We start from the raw sequence: 25,548 nt of genomic DNA on the forward strand, positions 1-25,548 counted from the left end.
ATTTTAGATGCAAAATCTTTTAGCACTGAGAATGTTGGAGCTAACCATTAAGGGGCATTTTCATTTATCTCTACCTTAACATAAATGGCTTCGTATTATGCTAGTGAATGTAGCAGAATCACTATTAGGTGCTGCAATTTCTGATATGGGGAAGTTTTTCTGCCTCCCCCTTTCCAAAATTATTCTGTTTCTTTAGTTTAGATGCACTTCATAGGCATATCCCTGAGCTAATGACATATCAGTTTCCATGCAGCTACACTGAGTGTCAAAATCAATGCCACTGCCCTTAAGTTGACACCTATGCACACATCAAAACCTATTTACTCAAAAAGGAGGTTACCGTCATGTTACACATTTGCATTCTCTTGAGACACTGTGGTCAATTAAGCACAGAGGCTTCATGGCCCAATGAGACCCCAAGCTTAAGACACTAAGGGGCATCTACCGCTTGCTACCATGTTTTGATGGTCAATGAAAGCCATTCTCTTTGTTCATGGAAGTAAGACCACAGCAAAAAAAAAAAAAAAGGGGGGGGGGGTAGAAAGGAAGAATTTGTTCAGGATCCAGCTTCTGCCCAGAGATGAAGTGGGCGCTGTGCTTGCTTCATCCAAAATCTGTTTTGCTATTATTTTTCTTACTCTCAATAAGAATGATATCTTAGTAAACTTTATTTCTGTACAGAGCTAGTAATCTCTTCCCACCCACCAACACTTGAAAACTAGGAATTCTGATGGAGTATAGCTAACTCAGCTGATTACCTTGCTGGGGTGGGTCTTGAATCTAGCAATGGAGATCCCAAGGTTTTTGATACGAAGGAATTTCAACATTTGTCCTGGGGATTCATTCTCATTCACACACACAACACACACACACACACACACACACACACACACACGAAAAGTCACATACTGGTTTTGCAGTGGGCAGGATCCTGATATCCTGCTGGTAAGAAAATCTTAAGACTAGACTTGTGCTATTACCAGATCATAAAGCATAGTTTAAGATGGCAAGTTAATAAGGTGGTGTACCCCAAGACACTTGTGTAGACTGTTCAATTCCAGAATGTTTCAGTGGGTGTCTACTATGGCTGGGATGCCAAATAACTGACTACCATTGCAAATGTAGAAGCTATAATTTTGCTTAATTTTGGTATCATTTGTTAGAAAGGTAGGAGGAGTGAGGACTACTTGCCCTTCAGCCTTGAATAAATTGAGAGACATGCATTGCAGCATAGCAAAGCTTTTCTACTGCCCATCTGCTACAGCTGTGCTCATTGCCAAAAAGGAACATTAGTAGTCAGCAGTGGTACCTGTCATGGCCTAGGATAGCTCAGGACTCTCTTGCTTGTTGCAGGAAGTAAGAAGTGTCCCTCCATGGTAGTATATTTTAGTGTAAATGGTAACTTTTAATTTGATTTTTTTAAGGTGTTGGGAACCCTAACAATTTGTTCAGCTGTCTTTTAAGGTTTGGTAATTCTTGATGTTTTGGTGAGTGTGTGGTTGATTGTGGTTATTTACACATACGTGGTGAATGTGCAGCTCTTGGTTCCCAGTGTTATTTTTTAATATTGTTCTCTCCTTCAGCATACTATATAGCTTGATGTGATGTTTAAAAAGAAATTAAGATTTACCTGAATCGCAGGATCTTTTGGTTGCTGTGGTTAAGGAGACATGAGCTGTATCTGTGCATGGCCCACCTGAAAACAGAGAAATAAGTCAGTTCCAGAAAATTACTTTTGCATTATTGCTATGTTGGTCATCCAGAACAGTATAATATCCAAAGGCATATAGGTAACCAATACAAACTTGCATAGGCATGCTACAAATGCTGTGGAAGAGTCACAACAATAATAATGAAGCTGGAGCTCTCTGCTCCTACACCAAAAAATGGACATCGGGAAAATTCTGCAGTAGGATAATATAGAGGAGAGGTGAGATAACAGTCATGGCCAACACTGATGAACAAGGCAACATATACTACAATAAATTCTATATAACTTTACATATATTATTTAAAACCAATATTCAATTTTAAAAAATGACATCCTAACCATTTAGCAATTCGCTTAGTGACTGGCTTCTAAATTTCCTAGCAGACCTCAACATGTACCAGAGCAGAAATCTCCAGAGAGCTTGTTAAGCCAGCTGCCTAATAATTGTCTGATATATTGCAGTAAACACACATACCTGCTGAAATGAATTGACAGCAAATGTAACTGGCAACACTGCAGCTTTGATAACTGATTATAACCTTATAGCTTAAAATTAAGTCATTATGGTAAAAGGCGAGTCCCCAAGTACCAATAACTGAATGCAAAATAGTGTTATGAAAATACTCCTCTAGTTATGTCGATGGGCTTATACTTGTACAATATTCAATATGCATGCACCCACAAATCAACACAGCTGGTTAAGAGAGTGACCTGTGAATCAGAAGCTGCAAGTTCAAATCTCACCTTGGCCATTAACTTGTTAGGTCACTATTTTCTTAACCCTCCATCTGCAATAAAGGGGTAAAACTGCCTCCTCTTACATGTTTCTTAAACATCTTGAATAATCTAAATTACATAGCACATCCTTGTGGAAATGCCTCTGTGTAAGTTGCCCTCACTGCCACTTCACACACACTATTTCCAATACAGGCAGGTCCTGCTTTATGAACGCTTGCTATGCAAAAATCCATTTATCTGAACACAAGGAACTAGTGCCCAAACCTTGCTATATGCACCACAGATTCCATGGTCAGGAACACAATGGAAATTGTCAACTTGTTATGCGAATGGAAATTGTTGACTCACTTTGCAAACACTTGCCTAACAAACTGTTTCCAGGGAACACACTTGTGTTTGTAAAATGGGACCTGCATGTATAGGTGTCTCAATATGAACAAGTCATCATGAATATTTATTCCCTGTGGAAAATGCAACATGTAACAGTTAGCGGGCACTGATGAGAGACTGGTTTTGTTGTCCTCCAAGGAATTCACCAACATTAAAAGACAATTTTTAGGGAGCTTTCCCACTGCACATTTCAAGCTGCTGCTTAAAAGGCAACCAGTGAAACAAAATGGAACCCTAGTGAGTCCTTACTGTAAGCAACATTGCAAGAGTTTACTCAGATTATAAAGCAATGAAAATGAGGTGCTTACTAGGCTAACAATACCATGTACCTTCATTTTCAGAAATCCTGCTACTTATCTGAACTGCAGTAAGGAATAATTTAACAGCCAAATATGAAATTGTTCACATAAGGTAACCATGAATACAATTTCTGTACATTTAGACCTTTATCAAAATATCAAAATAGGATAAAGCCCAAGAAATATAGATGGAAATATATACCAGCAGTCTGAAAGCGGAGATGGGGCACCTTTGGCCTTCCAGATGTTGCTGAACTACAACTCCCATCAGCCCCAGCAAGCACAACCAAAGATCAGGGTTTATGGGAGTTGTAGTTAAGCAACATCGGGGGGAGGGGGGCAAAGGTTCCCCACACCTGTCCTAAATAATGTTTGTGATCCTGAGGCATAGAAATCTCAAAACTGAATTCTTCCCACCTGTGTTAACTACTTGGTTGTGGTTACAAGGAATCTGATCTTGTGAAGAGATTCAATATATGGGGAGTTGTTGTGTTATTTATTTATGATATAAATAATAAATAAATACTTTTTAATTTATACCCCACCCTTCCCGGTTCAGAAAACCGGGCTCAGGGCAGCTAACAACAAATTTAAAACACTTAATTGATGCAACAAAGTGATAAATATCTCCTGCAAGTGCAGTTCAAATAAATTTTAGCCACCATATACCGTATTTTTCGCTCTATAACACGCACCCGACCATAACACGCATGTAATTTTTAGAGGAGGAAAATCCGTAGGCATGCCACCCATAGGCATTCCCTCCATAACACGCACAGACATTTCCCCTTACTTTTTAGGAGGAAAAAAGTGAGTGTTATGGTGCAAAAAATACGGTACTTCTGAATAGAAGAGTAAAATAATTACAATGCAGATAGGATAGCCGTGTGAAAAAGTGCTTTTACTATGAAATATCAATAGAACGTAAGAGTATAACGTATTTTGTGTTCAGATTTTATCTAAATCTGATTGTATATCCTTTCGAAGAACAGATGAACATTATTTTTCTACAATTCAGGCACCACATAGCCTGAGTTGGAATCGTGATGAAGTAGTTCTATACTTCATCAGGTTTTAGAAGTGAAATTTGATAGAACTTATTCCAGACTTCATATAATGGAAGTTCATCTTATTGTGGAAAAAACAATAACCAGAAGCCCACATTTATTGTAGGGTAAAACATTTAGTTGCAATCACTGTAGATTTAAACATCAAAGCATATCCAGGCCTTCATCATTATCCTCTAATGCAGAACTTCACCTATCGTTCTTTTGCACTCTTTTGCTGAGAACTGTAATAAAAAATGCTTTGTGTATTGTCCAATCATATATTTCATAAGAAACACTGACTGAAAAGCAACTAAGCAACAGTATTTCCAGCAACTGCTCCTACCTCTAGCCACAAATCAGCAGTTTCTGTGAAATTTTTCAAAGGTAGATGAAGAATAAAACATGCTTGCTTAAGCCCCTCACTGACAGAATGAAGTTGTTCTGTGATCAAGTATTCTCCTATATATGTGCCAAACCTCATGAGATGTTGAACACATAGTTTGCCACTGAGTACAAACTTTCCCCACTCAAATTGCCATTATAGGGGGATCCTTTCCTGCCTGTTGTGGCTTTGATCTGGTAAAAAAAATGCTCCCAGGACCCACTCACCCCAGTACACTACTGATGTGGAAACACTGATCTGTATCAGAACCACAGCAGGAGTCAAAGGGTTAAATCTAATCTGAGTTTGAAATAGTCCACTGTCCCAGTTTAGAATGAAGCCAATTGCTGTGTGCTAGGCACCTGCTCTTTGTCAGATTGCTACCATATACCAGTCATAGGCAAACTCGGCCCTCCAGATGTTTTGGGACTGCAACTCCCATGATCCCTAGCTAGCAGGACCAGTGGTCAGGGATGATGGGAACTGTAGTCCCAAAACATCTGGAGGGCCAAGTTTGCCTATGCCTGTACTATGCATTCAATTGGTACCGGATTGGTAGTTTTCAACCTTTCTATCTACTAAAGCCTCCCAGTGCTAGAGAGAAAAATCTATTCTGATATCTCACAACTCTACACAAGATGAGAAAGGCGGACTAATTAGCAATATTCATGCTTAAGTCAATCCTGGAAAAAGGCAGACAGATACTGGAAGAGAATGGGAGAAACTGATAAAAATATAGCAGAGAGATACTTAAATGGCTTAATCAAACTACAGAAAAAGGTTTATATCTTGATAGTCAAGTCTCCTCTACCAACGACAGGTACCTCCAACACACTCACCTCACATTTTGAGAAGCATGGCACTAGATTCAACATGACATTAAGGCATGTTCTAACCTAAACTGTTAGTTAGGTCTTCAACAATTACATTTGGATGTAGATACGAATGCACAATGTTAAGGCCCCATTTCCATATCACTCAGTGGGTTGTGGAAACTGTTTTAGAATCAGTCTAGGTTGATTTCCAGCTGAATAAATCATATGACTGCCAACCTTTATAAGGCTCGGCACAGGCAGAATTTTTGCATATTATAAAGGCAACTGTATTTTGGAATGCTTGCAATTAAAAAAAGGAAGCCCATATCAACTAAGAAATCAGGTTGCTGAACAGACATCTAAAAGTTGAGATATCTTGCTATCATTCTTTTGGAAGCCTGCATAAATATTAACTAAAATGGGTAACTTTTTAAAGATTTATTGTACTTCCAATATTCTCTCTTAATTAACATGACATTTACATAACACCACAATTAATTTTCAACTACAGGCACTGTGGACTAATTAGAAATGCATCATCCCTTATTAAATACCTTGTCAATTTCACTCCCATCATAATCTCCTTGATGATTTTACCTTTGCAGGATTAGACATAATGACATACCAAATCTCATATTCAGATAAAGTTTGGGCATCTAAATTAGAAGTAAAGCATATGTACACACATTAGTAAGTTTCTGTAATACAGTTTTTGCTATAACATCCCTCGGCATGCAGATGTGTGCAATAAATTATTTCCCATGTCTGTAATAATACTAAAGCCACTATATGGAATGCTTCACCAGAATTTTCTCAGCAGCCTGGAAGGGACCCTAGATTAACAAATCTACTTGACTACTTCCATCAAGTTTCAATACTTTCTTGAGAATATATAATTCCTGCAATATTTGCTAAACAACTTTGCAAAAGGAAGTGTCTGACTGGGTTAAGTTTACACAGTCAGAAGGGGGGAAACTAGTATATTCATATGGGGAGCATCAAATGTTTGCCATACTCAAGAGTAAACCCACTGCAATCAATGGTCTTAAGCTGATTCAATGGGTCTTAGATAGATATCACTCATGGTCTCTGACAATCACTCTGACAACCTGCTTTCTTCTGAAACATTAAGATGGGTGAGATTAAATAACGACCAAGAAACTGACAGTAGATACTTTTGAGGCACTAAGAAAGGATGCAGCTACTGTGATTTCCATCCTATTCACCTCCTGGTTCTTTCAACCACCCTCCTCTCGGTGAATTCTGTTTGTTACAGGATGCACAGTGAAGAACAATACCTACATCTTCTTTTGTTCACTGAGGCCATATGAAAGAGCGTCTACAAATTTGGGCTGGTCATGGTAGCATGCCAGTAACAACTGACCATACCAATTCTGAGTCCTCTCATACATACAAAGGACTCTGGAGCTAAGAGCAGGACAGGCCAATATTGCTTTATGCTGTACTTTGGAGAAACTCTGAATTAATAAATAAAATATAAGTGCTCTAGGTGTCTCAAAACCATCAGCCAGTGAAGAAGTCAGTAAAGTAGCAATGACTACTAGAGCAGCTGTTCCAGGAACATAGAAGAAACAGAAGCTCCATATAATCCTAGTCCCTACAGTTACTTAGCTCTTTGCACTGATAACAAGCAAGCAGACAATGAACAAGTGGCAGCTCTTCTGTATATTTGGGAGAGGAGAAGGAATGAAAGAAAGAGAAGGAGCAGATGATGGGAGGAAAGCTGGACAGGTGGACTGAATTTCTCCTATGGGAGATGCACTGGGGAAACCCAGCCAGATGGGCGCGGTATAAATTGTTGTTGTTATGATGCACCAATACCTACAAAAGGCAGAACAGGAGAGCTAGAAGACAAGGTAATTGGTGAAATTATCTGAGCCCCACATCCATTGTTGGCAGACAAAGAGCTGCCTTTCGGTTGCCCTGTCCTTGTCCTGAAGGCTTCAGCTGTGGATTACAAGTTAGTTGCTTTAAGCTCCAGTAGGTGGGATGATGACAAACTACTCCTGAATTGTTAGCTGCTCACACTGATGGGATACTGGGACCAGGGCAGGTTTTCATTTATCTTGTGCAAGTTGTATTTTGTGCAAATTGCAGCTTCTGAACTTTCTGCCAAGGTAGCCCCCCACATAAAGGACATTACAGGTATTTAACTGGGATGTTATCAGAGCACGGATTACTGTGGCAAGGCTGTCATAGTCCATGAATGGCTGTACCTAAAAATAGGCACTCTATGCTACCAATATGCCACTTCAGCCTTCAGTGACAATGCTGGCTCAAGAAGTACCTCCAAGCAACAAACCTTCTCATTCAAGAGGAGTGCAACTCCATTCAGAACAGACTGTCAACCCAATTCCTGGACATGAAAACAGTCAATTCACAGCACCTCCATCTTGTTCAGCCTCACTGCCTCCAGTCATTGGTCCAGCGCCTGCACAGCCTCACTCGATTCAGATGTCAAGGAAAAAATATTTTTATGCATTGCATGTTTGTTATGACCAGTAGCATGCTTTCTTATTTTATGACATGTAGTACAAGCCAAAAGCTTTCTTTACGAACTACATAATCCTACCTCTACACATGACAATACATGTATACACACACACACACACACACACACACACACACACGAGACATATTATAAACAAAGACAGAACACAAAAACAGTCTACACGCCAGGGCATTTTCTTGTCCCTTGATTATGCCTCCTCTTTTCCAGATATTAGTTTCCAGTTGGAATGGAGTGATATTTGTTTCAACCTCATAGTAAGAAACTTCACATCGTTATTATGAGAGGCAATTAGTCCAATCTTAATGATGTGAAAAGCCAGTATCCTTGGGCACTGTAGAAACTTTAGAGTGATGATCTTTTAGGGGTATCTATCAACAATGAAGAACAAAAATTAAATTCAAATCAACATTAACTGCAGTGTAAAGAGCATTGCTGAATATTCCATAACTTTATATCTGCAAATGTATGTACATATGTGCCCCCAGTGCAATCTATTCCTGGCTTTCAACTGCAAGCATAGTGTTTTGACAAGCAAGTATATGCTGGAAATCTAGAAGGTAGATGTCAACTATGCCAATCCTCAAGCCAGTTATTGCTAGTTAAATGAAGTGGCAGAATAAGCAGGGTTGGGAAGACGGAGCAGCGATCATGGAAACAAGATGATAATAGTTGCCTTGTCCACAAGGACTTCCTGTTTCTAAGCACCCTTAAGAGATCTTCACTCTAGGAAATGTTATGTTGTAATATCTAAAATACAGTATTCTAAAAACTGCTTTCCTAACAAGGTACGAAAGACTTAAATGCTTTTGGCCGGAGGCTTTAGAGACCAGAACCCAAAAGGTTTTTCATGAACTTAAGAGTAGCCAAGCTTAAAAAGAATCCCCATTGTGAGAGTTGGCAGCAACAAATCTTATAAGAACCTCTAGAAAGTATAAGCAACAGTGGTGTTTTGGGAAGCCTGCTTAAACCCTGAATCTAGCTGTGAATGTGTGTAATTGGAATAGACATCCCTAATTTATCTACATAATCAAGTTTGAAAAGAGCCATGAATTAGAATCACAAACATATAAGAGATATAAACTAGAAGGAAGCTAAATCTTAAATGGAAGTCTTCAGAGACACATTGCTTTTCTTCTGCATGTATGGGTAACATTCTGTCACGTGCAGAAACTACTTAGCTGTCCAAGCTTCAACCACTTCTAGAGAATCAACTTGTATTGTTAAAATTAGTTAAATGGATGAAGATTTAATCATTCAGATTTTTATGTACACATTTTTATGCAATCTTTCGCTGCCAAACCTTACAACCTTCCGTATATTTCCTGAATACATTTGTCTCCTGTAGGGAATACATTAAAGCAGGGTACTGAGATGAAGGTATCTGTGTCAACACAATTCGTTTTGCATTACTATTCCCATTTGTAACATAAATACAATACTCCCTACTTAAAATAGGGTCCCTGATTAAAAAATGCTCTATGGTCAATGGAATGCAAAACCAATGTCTTGTAACAAATGCAAGGCTTATATGGGCCCCGAAAATCACTTCCCATTTGTTTGCAGTTATGTCAAGGCCTACAGAGGAATACCTGGAACGGTTGTCAAGGATTTCAGACTATTTGGGGTCCTTTCAGAAAATCAAAAAGCAACTCAAAAAAGCTCCATTTTTCCATTCATTTCTCTGGAAGTACTATATGCTATATGACTGTGCCCCAAAGCAATCCTGATGTGCAATATCATTATTCTATATATCTTTATATTCCTTTAGTCTCCCTCTCATTTCTTTGGTTCTGATCGTGCAGAAGAAAGCCTGAGCATCAGAAAACATGTTTACAATAGCAATTTTTAAAGGGTTAAAGAACAATGAATATTCAATGGCTTAAAGCGAGGTATTTGACCATGTGCATTATGACAGAAACCAAAATGATTAGGGAATACAGTTCCGCTGCCACACAAACACATGGATACATTCTGGGCAAGAGGAATATCCGTAGTTAATTCCACTTGTAGAGACGAGAATACATCTAAGCCCAACTGCACATTTCATTAACAAAGGACGTGTGAACATTTTACAGGAATATAATGTTAGACAGTTCTTCAAAACATTCTAAATCATGCTTAAGAATAGAAATTTGGAAAGTCTTGGGAAAAGTTAAGCGCAAATTAAAATGACATCATGTCCTGTGTAGTGAAATGCTATTGAAATATCAACCTGATCTAACTGCCAAAGTCAAATTTCCCACACGGACATTTTTCATGTTATATTACAATTCAGATTTCACTTAAACCTGCACCATGTCAGCTTGAGCTGCAGTTGCACAGAGGAAAGGAAAACAATGTGACAGCCCCAGAGAAGGTGATGAAGGGCTCAAACTAAATGAAATTGTTAAAGTATATGGCATGACCTTTTAATAAAATACACACAGACTTCCCTAATAAGCGAGTTCTGGAGTGGTTAAAAGAAAAATGTGTTTTGGCTCCCTCTTTCCTATCCTCATGATCCACATTGTTAAAGAGAACCACTTACTATTATGCTCCCTTTGGGGAAGGAGGATAGGCCATTTTAAAAGAAAAATAAATTAATAAATACAAACACTAGGAGGCCCAAACAATAACCAACAGACAATAGAGCCTAAATGTATTCTTACACTATTGAGCTAGTTGTGCAGTGGTTTAATTGTTGAACAAGGACCTGGGAGATCTGGGTTCAAATCCCCATTCAGCCATGAAGCTCTCTGGGTGACTTTGGGCCAGTCACTGTCTCTCAGTCCGAACTATTTCACAGGGTTGTTGTGGGGATTAAATTAGGAGGGGTGGGCCATATATGCCACATTGAGCTCATTGGAGAGATCCGGTCCTTCTTCATGGTGTGCACAGCTGAACTATGGAAATCATTCCCACAGGAAACACGGATTGCCACCAACTTGAGTGGCTTTAAAACAGGATTAGACAAAGTCATGGAGGATAAAGCTGTCCATGGCTATCAGCCACAATAGCTATCCTCTGCCTCCATGGTTGGGGGCAGTATGCTTCTGAATACCAGTTCTAGAAACCGGGGGGGGGGGGGGGGAGAGGCAAGTCCTGTTGTCTTCAGGTTAGGCCCGGTCCACCCATGAGGTGGGATGAAGAAGCCGCCTCAGGTGGCAGAAGCCGCTTAGGAGGGATGCTTGTGGTGTCCTGCTGCTCTCAGACCTTGCTGGAAATTTGTGCCAATGCCAGTACCTCTTCTCTACTGGCAGTGGGGGCAGTGAAGTGGGCAGCACATCCAGTTTCACCTCAAGTGAAAAATGGGGTGCACCACCCCCTGGCTCAGGTCCTACTTTAAGGTTTTTCATGGGGGTCTGGTTGGCCACTGTGAGACCAGGATGTTGGTTCAGTTAGGCTTTTGGCCTGATCCAGTCAGCTTTCCTTATTCTCTTAATGTGGGGGGGGGGGTAGAGGGTTAGTCAGGAATGTGGCAGGAAGGAAAGTTATATGTCAGGGTTAAATCTGGCATTTGGAAGATTCATATTTGGCCACTTCCTTCTCTGTCGGAAGCAGCATCTCCTCTGAGAAAGTATATTGTTGGCAACTGGTGCAACTCTAATTAAGAATTACTTGTACTTTTGAGGCATCTTTTCAGATACGGATTTTGTAGGAAATAAATGGGCTTGTATACAAGCAGGCCCAGGACAAAAAAATAGCTTGTAAGAAGAATGACTGGAATTACAGGAATGCATGCAATCACATTAATATCCTGCCAGACCCAACTGCCACAAAATATAATTATAGATTTTTCCCCCTCCTAGAATATTCTGACTCTTCATAAAAATGCTTAAAATTCTTCCCATTCAGCAAGACTATTAACACGATAGATCTTTATTGCAACATGATGAATAAAATGGCTTACTACAATTATAGTGTGCTTAGCCTGTAGGGCAATTAACCACAGCTAGCACCTTGAAGTCGAGCTGGTTTGGAACGGAGAAAGATCACAAAAGGCTGCCATCTGAATTGTTTTTATTAACAACACCACTTCTAAGCAGTAAGATCTATGCACAATTTGGTAAGGATTAACTCAATGATATCCCACACTGTTTTTTTGTTTACTGAAATACAAGCAAATCTATTCAGTAAAAGTATGCAGCTGTACATCATCATCTCACTGCACTGAAAAAATATCAATCATTTAAGAAACACTGCTATAATGAAAGCAGCGTATGTATTATAGAACTCCTTACAAAACAAAATAAATAATATGAAAAAGCCACCCTTAAATTAAAATCAAAAAAGACATTTAAAGTTTGGGCATTCTTCATTATGGGAAAGAACCTTCCACACTGAGACCATCATCAATCAGAAAAGCTCCATCTGCTGTATAATTAGCTCTGATAAATGACACTAATCTGAGCTACATTAGAGAACTACTGTTTGGGGGTTGTGGGGGGAAAAGAGAGATAGCTAGAACTGTAAATAAATCTAACCACTGTTTCACTTACAGCCATCCCAGCAGGAAGTCATAAAGAATTTTTTTATAGGTAATATTTTCAAATGCGCTGCTGGCTGTGCTGCCTAATATCTATCATCTCGGAGCATGCATTAGTGAGTGTACAGAAGCCTAGAACAGAAGAGCATATTTTTGAAATAAGTTCTCCCTTTCGTACATCTTTACAGCCAAACTAGAAAAAAAAATTGCAAGACAAATCTGGTCCAATGAAGTAGCTGCTCAGGAAGACAATGGACAATCCCAAGAGATAATGGACTGAAGCTGCTAGGCCACTGAAGAAACCGTATGTGGGGGTATTTGCAGAGAAAAGTGCATCTAGAACTTTTTCTGTATTACCCTCCTGGTGCTTCTATGCATGAATGGATGGAATAGAGGCAATATGAGATTGCAAATAAATGAGTAAGGCAGACACATTGTGCACACACACATACAGACAGGGGAGGCAAAAATCATTAAGCAAGTAAACAGTGCAGTATGTGACAGTTTACTGGACTTTAACCAAGTAGATCTTTTGCAGTGATTGAGGCACCCTCATTGTGACATTCTGGCATCTTCTGAAAACTTGTTTTATGCTGACAGACCTTCATAGCTTTGTACTGTTTTAAATGATTTGTTTTTTAAAAAAATGTTGTACACTGCCCTGATATTTTATGACTTGGCAGTATGGAAATGCATTTATAAATAAACAAATGCAAAAATGCAAAAATGCAATTCCAAAGATTGGTCATTTACTGTGTTTACATAATTCTTGAATTCTTAATTCAAGAGGTTATCTATGGGGAGGATGAGAAATGATAGTTGCGTTTGATAAAACTGTCCCTAGACTGTACTTCATCAGACTGCTGGTGGGACATTGCACAACTGAATTCTCTTATACAGAAACCTGCACACTGCACCCACATCCTCTCCTGAGCCCCAAAGTTCTCTGGTAAAGGGTTTGATATTAGCTTTACTTCCCACTGTGCTAGTTTTCTGTGTGCAACATTCCCCCTATTCCCAAATGGGCAGCCATTCAATCTCGACTGGTACGGTCTAGGAACAGTCTTATCACATGACTTATCACATTAAACACTATTACTTTCTACTTAAATCGCTTTCATGGTTGTTTTAGTATACTTGAACATAGTATTCTTGACTGGAATTGTCACTTCTGTGATTTTTACTTGGAACACTTTATTCATGTTTGTAACCAACTATAGTAATTGGCCTTTTTCAGAGCTCCTAAGTGGATATAGACTGAAAGCTTGTTTTTATAAAACTCCCTACAGTATTTAAGAGGTTCCAATTCTAAGGTGTAAGATGATTTTATCTCCTGTTCCCATTCCTTGAATTTTATCTGCCAAGCAGATAAAATGCAATGAACAAGATTAATCCAACAACATATTTAGCACCACTGAAAAACAATAAGTGACTTATCAAAATTACTGTCTAGAGAAAAATCCTTTTCGTTCCAAATGAAGAAGTGACTGAAAGAGAGCACTTTATCACATTGTCCCAAAGAAAATGGTGAGAAAGTACAAACCTTCCTAGCACTTATACCAAATAAATAACTAGATCTACATCCCTTTCCCCAACATATAGATATATATCTATACATAAGGCTTTGTATTTCAGAGGAGAGAGCTTTGCAAAGAAGCACACAATGAAATTTCAACTTTTGTCAGAAACCTCCATGAAATAGCACTGATGGCATCTGAATTCAAACTATTGAACAATACTTTACTTTTAAAGGAAGTTGTCAGACTAAGATAAAAGCATCAGCAAAATGTATGCCTGTAATACCCAAATGTTTCAGGAAGTATTTATGTTTATTCTACACAAGTCACCATGTGTGAGATCCCCTAACAATTGGATGACACCCTATGTTGCATGCTTAATTTTCTGTACTTATTTGAAGAACATCATCACAATTATTGCGGTAATATGGGCTCTAGTTTCCACAGCACAGGCCAACAGTTAAGCTATAGGTTGACAAATGTAGTAATTAGTGTTATGAAAATAATAAAGCTATGCAAACTGAGCTCTATTCAATCAAGATAGAAAATGCTTCCCTTCCCTTGTTCTTCCTACAACGGTCACACAACTATCATTCTCATGCAGTTTTCTACAGTTTCCCAAAGAAATCACTACATTCTTCTTAAAGGCTGAAAACTAAAGATGCTAGAGAAGAGCAGAGCCTACTTTGCTCTCCTTACACTTACATTTTTCTTTACTCGGTGAAGTTACATTCAGTTCTGTCGAAAGTTGCTGGTTGGAGTTAACAGTCTGCGTAGATAGGGAGGTATTACTGTTGTCACTATTTGTTTCTCCAGAGAACAAATCTGATTGGCTGTTGCTTGTGCTGGGAGTGGACTCATCATCTGGTTGCTTCTTTTGAAAATCTAACAAGACAAAATTGGGGAGATGGGATTATTGACTACAAAACATGTTTCTGTCCAATGGGGCACATACAATATGTTGTATTTTACAATATAATCATCTCTATAAACTGTGATTTAATCCTATTAGTCTAAGCCCTAAGATATTAAACTTACCTTCATTGCACCAATACATTATTACTGAACTTGGTATAATCACTGAGTGCTGTTCCAGTGGAATGGCAAGATACACATTTAGAGCACAATCCAACTAGTGCTTTGGCTCCAGTGGACTGGAGCTACTAACAGAAGTGGGGAGATTTTTGCTGATTTCCTCCACACACACACCCAAAGCCCTTCAAAAATTTGTTCTAGAGAAAAGGGTTAAATCCCTTGCCATGCCACAATTCTTGGGAAGCTTCTCCCACCAGCAATTAATTAGAGAAGAAACCAGGTAAAGGCAAATTATGTGACAAACATCCTGTCTAGTTGGCATTAGTTGTGAGAGTTTCTATGCACAATGCAATTAATGAGGAAACTAGGCAAAATTACTTGTTGCCTCCTAAAACGAGGCTAGGTCGTTAACTAACTTGGTTCTCAGATTACAGTGTCATGCGAATACTGTTTGTGAACTGCAAATGAATACTGAATTTAACCAAGGTATGTAACAAATAACCATTTATATTTTGCAAAGGCTCTCTTTATAAGACAAAACATCAATATCAGTTCTTCCTACCTACTAACACTATGTGATCAACTGATCGGTGACTTCCATCAAGCCATCACCTCTTTCTAAGGTGTCTGATTAGCATGGCAGCTAAAGTCTTATTATCCTTATTTAGAAAAAGCAACTGGCCAATGTAAATATTGCATAATTTTATCCTCTTGTGCATGACCTTCACCACAGCATTTATTAAATGCCAATAAAGGATTTTGCAAACTTGTCTATTTGTGATATCAACCAGGAAACAACTTAGATCTGTAACTATGCATGTTTTTAAAACCCATCATATGTTCAGCTTCATCTGTGCTGATACTGGACCAATTCTAATGAACTCCATTTATTTTCAAAATTTCAGGTTTAAGTCCCTAACGAAAACTGAGAATGGTTTGCATTTACAATTAAGAGAATTCTGTAAAGGCAAGTCCTGGAAAGAAAAAAACCTAGAAAAATGAAGGTACACAAAGTATTCCTCTGGATCAAGGGCTACTTAACCAGTAGTCCAGTTCTGACTTTTATATTACATTATAGCCATATTCAATGAGGAAATAAAAAACATCAACATGAAGCCTGGAAATACGATGTCTCATTTTAAGCCCAGTGAAATCCTTTACATTTGCTATGCAGATTTATACCAGTGTCAATTATTCTTAGCTTGATTTCCACATGTGTACTTTAAGGATTGCCTTTGGTTTCTTCTGTTAACACAAGCTATGCTTCAATTTTATTTCACTCCTATATCCTAAGAATTGGCAATAAATTATGAAATGATGCCTTTAACTAGAGCTTATTAAGCCCAAGTTGATAACAAAACAGCCTGCTCTTCAGGATCTGCAAGATCTTAAATTCAATAAAATGCTGTTTTATACTATATTAAGCTCAACAGGAACAGCTTAAGGTAGAACAAGGGAAGAACCAAATGAGGACCTGATACTATTTCTTTTAAAACTGGATAAAGATACATGCCCCAGCACAAAATTAATTTATTCCGGTTTGTTATTCCTTTTAGGAATTTTAACATGAAAGGTACAAATTATGCAATGAAATGAAGAAGCATTTCATTACACTTCTTTCTGCTGCATCCTATACAGCAGGGAGTCAGCCTTAACAATCCCATTTTCCTTACGTCTGCTCTATAGTCTGTTAATTTTACAGCACAGCGTTTCCGTGTGCTCTAGCTTCCTTCACGGTGTTTGATTGCGCCAGAAGCGGTTTAGTTATGCTGGTCACATGACCCAGAAAGCTGTTTGTGGACAAACGCCGGCCCCCTCGGCCTGAAAGTGAGATGAGCGCCGCAACCCCATAGTTGTCTCTGACTGGACCTAACCGCCCAGGGGTCCTTTACCTTTACTGCATAGCACACCCCACAAGATGAGATACTGCATGGAACATTTCTATGACAACTATTAAGATACAGCATTATTAGGAAAATAATCTACTCATAAGCATCTCCCAGTATGCGCTATTCTAATCTTGCTTTCTACAGGCAAGTTGTATAATTTTGTAAACAGCTACTTTTAATAAAGGCTAGCAATTTCATAAGTAACAACAAAAATTGTAGCAAAGGAAAGCAAATGTTTGTAGCACAGCACACAATCTTTTCCCATTCAAGACAAGTCCATTTTGTTGTATGAACCGAATTCTTTCCTCAGCAAGTCTCAGAGTATTAATAGGTCTTTTCCTAATGAAGAGCACAGGACAGCACTGAAGTAGAAGGCTCCTGGCTACTACAAGTCCAGGTAAATTTATGAACTCCTCTAAATGTGTCTCTTACCTTTCTTATGAACGATAACTGGTCTCTTATCTCTGCTGGTTTATAAATACTGGGAAAACAAAATAAATTTTGGATGCCCAATAAGCCCAAGTGACAAAAATAACTTAGAAATGGGTAAACTCAACAGGGCTTGTTCACGGGAGATGCCTAGAGGGACATGGCCAACCAAACAAGAGATGAAACACACACCTTTGAGTCACTGTTTTGTTTGCTAAAATACAAGGGTCGTTTACCTATTCCGATTTTCTCCAATTTCTCCTTGAGGATATCAGGAACACATGTTTCTACCTAGACTACTAATGAACAGAGACAACTAATTTTACTTACTTCATTAAAAGAAATGAAATACTCTAGCAGACAGAATAAAATCTATTCAGGTAAATTATAAGAGCTTGTTAAATATACTGAAACAACAAGTTGCCAGTGTCGGGCAACTGAGAAACTGAGTAGGCTAAAAGAACCCCTAGTGCAATATTGGTGAAAGCTCAAAAGATCTCTGAAGTAGGCTTACTAACCAATGGATGCAAAATTTAATTACATTTCATATTTACTTTGCCCACTTCAAATAAAAGAGCATGCAAGATTTCATTTTTTAAAATAAAAGCACATTATCAATTAGTGCCTCTAGCACTGCTAGCATCTACACAGTCCTCACTTAGGTGCCCTTTTAGATGTCTAGGGAGAATCCTAGCATTTAAGAACATTGGTCTATTATTTTTAATTAATTTCTCTAGACTAACCCATGGAGTCCCAATTAAGGTTAACTATTGCCTAATTTTCCATCAGTGGTGTTTGTTTGGAATTAAAATGTTTTTTCAAAAATTTTTTTTAAAGAAGTGCCAGGTAGTTTCAAGATGGAGGATAATATATATTTTGAATTAAGCAGATGTGGTGGTAGGGATATGGTGGTGGTGGTGGTGGAGGAACAGACCACTCACTACCAACATTATCCCAACATTATCCCAAATACCGTAATATAAAATGGCATCAAAGCAGCAGTAAAATGATTTCCTCCATAGCTGCTTGGTTGTGGCAGTACTGAAATGACTTCATTACTTCTGTGAATCTTAGGTTATACAAAACTCTAGATCACTGTAGTCAATTGGAACCCCATGCCAATGCAACTTCTGATTAAGACAATGCTGATGTATTTGAGGTCTGTTGGTGGTTTGCTGTATATTTTTTGATTAGCAAAATAATTAAAATGTGTTGACCATGACAGTTGTATGTGTTTAATGAAGCTTTATACTTCATCAATTAGCACTAATCTCCATTCACAAAAATATTCATATTATGGTCAGTGGCTTAAGGTTTCCCAAACTAGAATGGAAATGCTCACAAAATAACACAATATGCACAGAAATAAGTGGTAAATAGGGTCTGTGCTTTATTTCTTAATATTTGTGTTTGATTTGTTCTTCAAGGAGTTTAAAGAAGTAAGTTCAAGTATGACAGAAGGGATATTGCCAAAGCTACACAGTTAGATTACCAAATATATGAACTTAAGGTCACATTTAAACTTTCTACTCTAGTAGCATTGATCTGCTACACTGAACTGGTTCTTTAAGGAACAGTAGAAATTGGATACCTGTAGATTGCCACAGCATTGTATGTTAAAGTAAGGTAATTAATTGCTTTAAATAAGGCAAATGGCATTCATTCATCCTTATAGCCTTTGTTTCACTTTGTAGAGAATAGGCACTACTTGCAGTAATCATCCTAGATTACACAGCGGTCATTCTGGGGAGACACCCTTCTCTTGAAATATGAATAAAAGATCAATTTCATGGCTTTGAAAAATGATGAAATTATCTTGGGTCATGTTTTAAGTGAATACTCTGTTTTTACTGCAGTTAAAACTTGGGGAACTCCCATCATCTTTGTCCATGCTAGATGAGGCTAGTGTGTTGAGAGTCTAACATCTTGAGGACAACAGGTTACCCACCCGTGAATTAGATATGTACCACATCAAGCTTTGGACTTGCACAGCCCCTCTCCTCTTCCCCCATGTTCAAGGGAAGGAGAATAAAAGCTTCAGTTTAGAACACTATGAGCTTGTTAACAAAGATACTGAACAAGATTCAAATCAGTGCTTTCCTATGTTGTGTTAAGAGGCCTCCTGATACAACAAAATACCCAAAGAAAAAAGGCTAAAGAGAAAAAAAAAGAAGAATTAATCCATCAATTGAAAGAATGCGAAAAAAATATGATAAAAAACCCAAATGACGATGGCTATAAGCAACAATATAAAACGCTCCAAACAGAATACTTGATATTAATAAGCCAAGAGGTGGAATGGGGAACAAAGTTAATGAAACAAAGGTCCTTCGAATCAGCAAATAAAATTGGAAAGTTTCTGGCGTGGCAACTGAGAAAAAGAAGAAAATTTAGTACCATCAATAAAATAAAAGTTGAAGAACAAGTCTTTGAAGACCCCAATGAAATAAAAAAGAACTTCCTTAAATTCTATGAGAACTTATACAAAAGAGAAGAAGAAGATTTAACGGGCATCGCAAAATATCTAGAAGAAAATAGTCCCAAAAATATATCAGAAGAGGAAAGAACCGCCTTAAATAAACCCATAAAAATAGAGGAGATCCGAGAGGCAATCAAGAGGATGAAACTGGGGAAAGCCCCAGGCCCAGACGGGTTATCTGCCAAGTATTACAAGGTCCTAGAGGAACACTTAACACCAGTACTATGTGACGTAATCAACGAGATACTAAGAGGAGGAAAAATGCCAGCATCCTGGAAAGAAGCCTATATCACGTTGATTCCGAAACCAGATTCAGACAAACTTAACATCAAGAATTATAGACCGATTTCATTACTAAATAACGACTACAAGATCTTCGCAGATATAATGGCACACAGACTTAAAAAGTGTTTAACTAATCTCATCCATATTGACCAGGCCGGTTTCCTTCCCAACAGACAAATAAAAGATAACATTAGACATACAATAGACATCATTGAATATTTAGAATGTCATAATGAAATTCCCGCTGCTTTAATGTTTGTCGATGCCGAGAAGGCTTTCGACAATGTCTCCTGGGGTTTTCTGATAAAGTGCCTGGAAAGATCAGGGATAGATGGCATATTCCTGCAAGGAGTTAGAGCAATCTACACACAACAAAGAGCTAGATTAATTATTAACAATACCCTGACAGAACAGTTTGAAATAGCAAAAGGCACTCGACAGGGGTGCCCTCTGTCACCGCTGTTGTTTATCATGGTTTTAGAGATAATCACAAACAAGATAAGAAAAACCCCAGAGATCCGTGGTATAAAAATAGGAGCGAAAGAATATAAACTGAAAACATATGCAGACGATCTTATGCTGTCATTGGAAGAACCAAAAGAGAGCGTCGGCAAAGTGTTAAAGCTACTAGAGGAATTTGGAAAATTATCCGGATTTAAATTGAACAGAGCAAAGACTAAAATAATGACCAAAAATATGGAAGAAGAAACCAAAAACGATCTTGAAAGTCAAACCGGAATTAAAATAACTAAAAAAGTAAAATACCTTGGAATCTGGTTAACTATGAAAAATATAAATCTGATTGAAAATAATTATAAGAAAACATGGAAAGAAATAATGAAGGACTTGGATACATGGAATAGAATACATCTCTCGTGGTTGGGGAGAATGGCGGCGATTAAAATGACCCTACTACCTAAATTACTCTTCCTATTTCAGAATATATCGATAATTAGAGGAACCTCAATATTCAAAGAATGGCAGAGATTACTTTCTAAATTCATTTGGCAGGGAAAGAGACCAAGAATCAGATTTAAATTGCTCACAGACCAAAGAGATAGGGGTGGCCTTGCGGTTCCAAACTTGAGGTTATATTACGAAGCCGCATGTCTTTGTTGGGTAAAAGACTGGATTGTCTTCAAAAACAAAAATTTGTTAGATCTAGAGGGGTTTAATCTAAGATTCGGTTGGCATGCCTATTTATGGCGAGACAAGGGAAGGGTTCATAAAGGTTTTTCTAACCACATTTTCAGAGGGCCACTGCTGGAAGTGTGGGAAAGGAATAAAAAACTGTTGGAGCAGAAAACGCCCTGGTGGTTATCACCAATAGACATTTTAACAATTAAAAAATTAAATATAGAGGGGAAAAGATAGACATATGAAGATTTACTAACCAAAACAGAATCCGGGTGGAGGATTAGACCTTATGAAGAAATAAAAAGCAAGCTGACTGGCTGGATTCAATACCATCAAATTAATTCAATGTGGAGGGAAGATAATAAGATCGGAATAAATGACAAGAAATCTAGATTTCAGATTGAAATAATAGAAAGTAAAACAAAATTATTATCAAAAATGTACAACCAGTTACTTGAGTGGGACACCAAGGACGAGGAAGTAAAAGATGTGATGGTGAAGTGGGCGGTAGACCTAGGGTACAACATAGAGTTTGATAAATGGAAGGCATTGTGGTGTAAAGATATGAATTTTTCAGCATGCACGACACTAAAGGAAAACATGTATAAGATGATGTACAGATGGTACATAACGCCGGTAAAACTACATAAAATGTATAGAACGGGCGATAAACTGTGTTGGAAATGTAAGAGCAAGGAGGGCGAATTCATTCATATGTGGTGGACGTGCGAGATTCTCAAAAAATTTTGGGAATCCATCTATAATGAATTAAAAAAAATTCTTAAATACACGTTTGTTAAAAAACCCGAAGCCTTCCTGCTGGGGATAATTGGTAAGGATATCAAAGAAGAAGATAGAACCTTTTTTCAATATGCAACGGTGGCCGCCAGAACCCTCATAGCACAGTACTGGAAAACACCAAAAATCCCAACACTAAAGGAGTGGCAACTTAAATTATCCGATTATTTGGAGCTGGCTAAATTGACACAGAAAATAAGAAATCAAAGAAGTGCAAAATTTAACAATGAATGGGATAAATTTAGGATATATATGGAAATAGAGACAAGGGGAAAATTAAAATGTTGATCAGAAACACATATGTACTTATAGAAATCACAGTAGGCATGAGATAACGCTTATTACGTAAAAAGTTCTATTAAGGAATAGACACAGCAGATAGATAAACAAGATAATAATTTCCGAAATCGAGATAAAGGGAAGTCGATCAATGTCATCAAAGTTGTATGTATTTCATGTTTTGTTTGTTTGTTTTTTTTCTCTTTTTCTGTTTTTTCTTTTTCATTTTGTCTTTTGTATGTCTGTGAAATATATTTATGTCAAAATTTAATAAAAAATTAAAAAACCAGAGACATAATGAGAAACTATGATTGTTACACTATGTGAATGCAGTGTGTTCTTATAACTATGTTTCAATGCTTGGATGTGGCCATTATCTTAATCATATAAATATGAATTTGAACCCATGTGTTTTGATTTCAGACAATTTGAAATGTGTATTACCTTAGGTTTAGAATATTAACTGAAACTGAGACAGTTACTTCCAGATCCGTTTAAAAGATCCAAAGGTAATTTTTTTCATTAACATGAAGCACCATCGCTCAGTGAAAGGGTAAAGGTCTGTTCAGCAGGTTACACTGCTCATCTGGTAGCGAGCAAGGCAGAACCATACAAATGACCCAAAAGAGAAGTAAGCCCAGTTGTCAAAGAAACAAGAGAGCCAGAGAGCTGTTGGTAACAAAGCCAAGTTTAATAGGGTTTACGTGCCCTTGATGGACTCCGCTCAAATCTTTAATGAGGCATTTATTTGCAGCTATGCCCTGAACCAAGTGCTAATGATAAAATTTACCAAGAGTGGGTCAACGTCTGAACAATATGACTAGTAAAAAAAACCCAACCTATATTAGAAAAGGTGATTAACCTTTTAAAATATGGTATGGCTGGTAAATTCAGAAATGTCAGTGTTACATTTTAAGTAAAAATAAAGCCCCATGACTCCTACCTGCAGCGATTTAAGTTGATAACAAGGCAATATAAATAATAATAAACCATGATAAGTTTAGTCACACTCTCAAGTGTGCTTGTACTGGATTCAAAGCAGGAATATAAAATTAACAATTTAAGATTCAGTCCAAAATTTGTTTTAGCAGCATGAAGCCACATAAAACAACAAATCTCATCCTATGTGCCAAGAGACAAAAAGGTACACTCAGCTAACTGAATCTGCTCAAAACTGGTCTGTCTCAGTACTTATAAAATGAATAGAAAGCAAACTACAGTTTTCAATACCCTAAAACATTCTAGAACAACTAGAAAAAGCAAAACTACACTTACTCTTATTTTCATACTGTATGAGTTATAAAAACTAAGAGATAGGGAAATGGTGTTTGGATTTTTAAAAACACTTTATTGGTTTAGACCAATAAACAATTAAAAGAATTCAGCAAGAAGAGTGAGAGAACCTGTATTTAGACACCGGTTCTATAATGTCTTTCCAGAGATTGTAGTTTAAGCACAACCTACTGGCCTAGATTTCTCAATGCTACGAGGAACAATTTGAAAGGATAGCAATTTGCTAAAAATGAATAGGAAATTAAGAAATACCTCTACCTTGAATAGAAACCATAAAAACTCAATTTAGCTCTCTGAAAAGGTACCAGCCTTAGAACTCAGGTAATTATGTAGGAAGATATTCAGCTGTGCTGCTTCCTAATTTCAGCTAGACCTATTCCTTGGGGAATTCAACATCCATAGGATTTGACCACAGCAAGTACCTTGCCATGATGAAATACTGGAGAAGCTAAAATAAGCAACAAAAAAACTAAGCAATAGTCTATAATGGGGAAGCCATTGAGATTTCATCTGCTGTAAACCGCATTAAATGTACAGGCTGGTTGCTGGGGATCAAGAAAGATGACATTAGAAGCAACAAGCAGGGAGATCCATTTGCTTCCTGACATGGTGGCTTAGTGGAGAATCCAACCACTGTCTTGGATCAAAAGAAATGGAAGCAAAGCTTAACATGCACAATGGAGCTCTCTGCCATTCCTCCCCTCAAAAGCCACTCCCAAGAGTCATGAATCCTGAATGGCATGAGATGTGACATGGGGCAGGGAGTGGGTAACTATCATATTATGATTAAAAAGAAATAATTTTGAATAATAGGAAAAAAATTATCGAAGAAAAAGGTTGGACAGGTATTTTCAAGATATGCTTTAGGTCATGGGTAGGCAAACAAAGGCCCGGGGACCGGATCTGGCCCGATTGCCTTTTAAGTCTGGCCTGCGAATGGTCCAGGAATCAGCGTGTTTTTGAGGGACATAGGAATTTGTATATATATATATATATAGAGAGAGAGAGAGAGAGAGAGAGAGAGTCCGGCCCCCCACAAGGTCTGAGGGACAGTGGACCGGCCCCTTGCTGAAAAAGTTTGCCGACCCCTGCTTTAGGTACAAAAAAATACTCTTGAGGGCATAGATTTGATTTGATTGCTCATTTCTTTCTTTGATTCCTAAGCATTTACACCAGAAATATCAGTGGTGACTGTTATATTCTTGTCCTTATGCTCAATTTAGATCCATCCCTAAGACATTTTCCATCTGAATGAAGTCAGGAGCTTAAAATCCATGCCATGCTTAAATCATAAAGCAAACTTAGAAATATGATGCAGGCTTGTTTTTATAAATATGCTGTGTACAGGCAACCCCTGATTTGTGTTGGGGTTGCATTCTGGGTCACAGCATGCCTAAGCCAACTCCGTCCCATTCTTCCCCTTTTCTGGCCACTTCTGGGTTGCTGCGATGTGCGTACGAGCAGTCACGCACATATCGAACGTGTGTAAATCGGTCATTGCCTACACTAGCATTTGCTAATTTTGAAACATCAGATTCAACAGTATAGAACTTTTCCATATTTAATTCTAAACAAACTACCTTTCATTACTATGCACTTCATACATTTGTGTGTTCAAGTCATTATTGTTGATTATGCCTGATATTTCAGTCATTGAATTCTACTTCCTTAGAGAACAGAAATGAATAGTCTTGTTTAATGGATAAATATCAGAATTATGATAGATCTGCAATATCTAACCTATTATTCATCTACTTGAGTATGGTAAACTAACTTAAAGCACAGATTCAAATTACTTTAGAATTGGTAAATTAATTGCTCTCTCAAAGGAGTTCTTAACTGACCTTGAAGGATCATTTTCCTACTATTTTTCTATGAAGGCAACTATTCTATAAGAGGTTGCAATTTCATATTGTGTTCAAGCAACAATGCCTTTAATTTTTTTTTAAAATTGTTCAATATATTGCTTAGAAATAAGATTTAGTATTATTTAACTGTATTTTTTCTCAAGGTCAATAAAGAGAG

General features: G+C 37.7%; 1 protein-coding gene across 1 annotated transcript in view; it reads right to left on the reverse strand.

Annotated features, from left to right (window-relative positions):
- Positions 1 to 25,548, reverse strand: part of ZFAND3 (zinc finger AN1-type containing 3) — a 145,697-nt gene that overhangs the window by 40,950 nt on the left and 79,199 nt on the right. Inside the window, exons 4-5 of the mRNA XM_079969355.1 lie at positions 14,605 to 14,784; positions 1,631 to 1,696 (exon numbers count right to left, since the gene is read on the reverse strand). Of these exons, the coding sequence (XP_079825481.1) occupies positions 1,631 to 1,696; positions 14,605 to 14,784 (246 nt within the window). The remainder of the gene's footprint in view (positions 1 to 1,630; positions 1,697 to 14,604; positions 14,785 to 25,548) is intronic.

Source organism: Podarcis cretensis (assembly GCF_951804945.1).
Source record: "Podarcis cretensis genome assembly, chromosome: 3".
NCBI classification, from domain to species: Eukaryota; Metazoa; Chordata; class Lepidosauria; order Squamata; family Lacertidae; genus Podarcis; species Podarcis cretensis.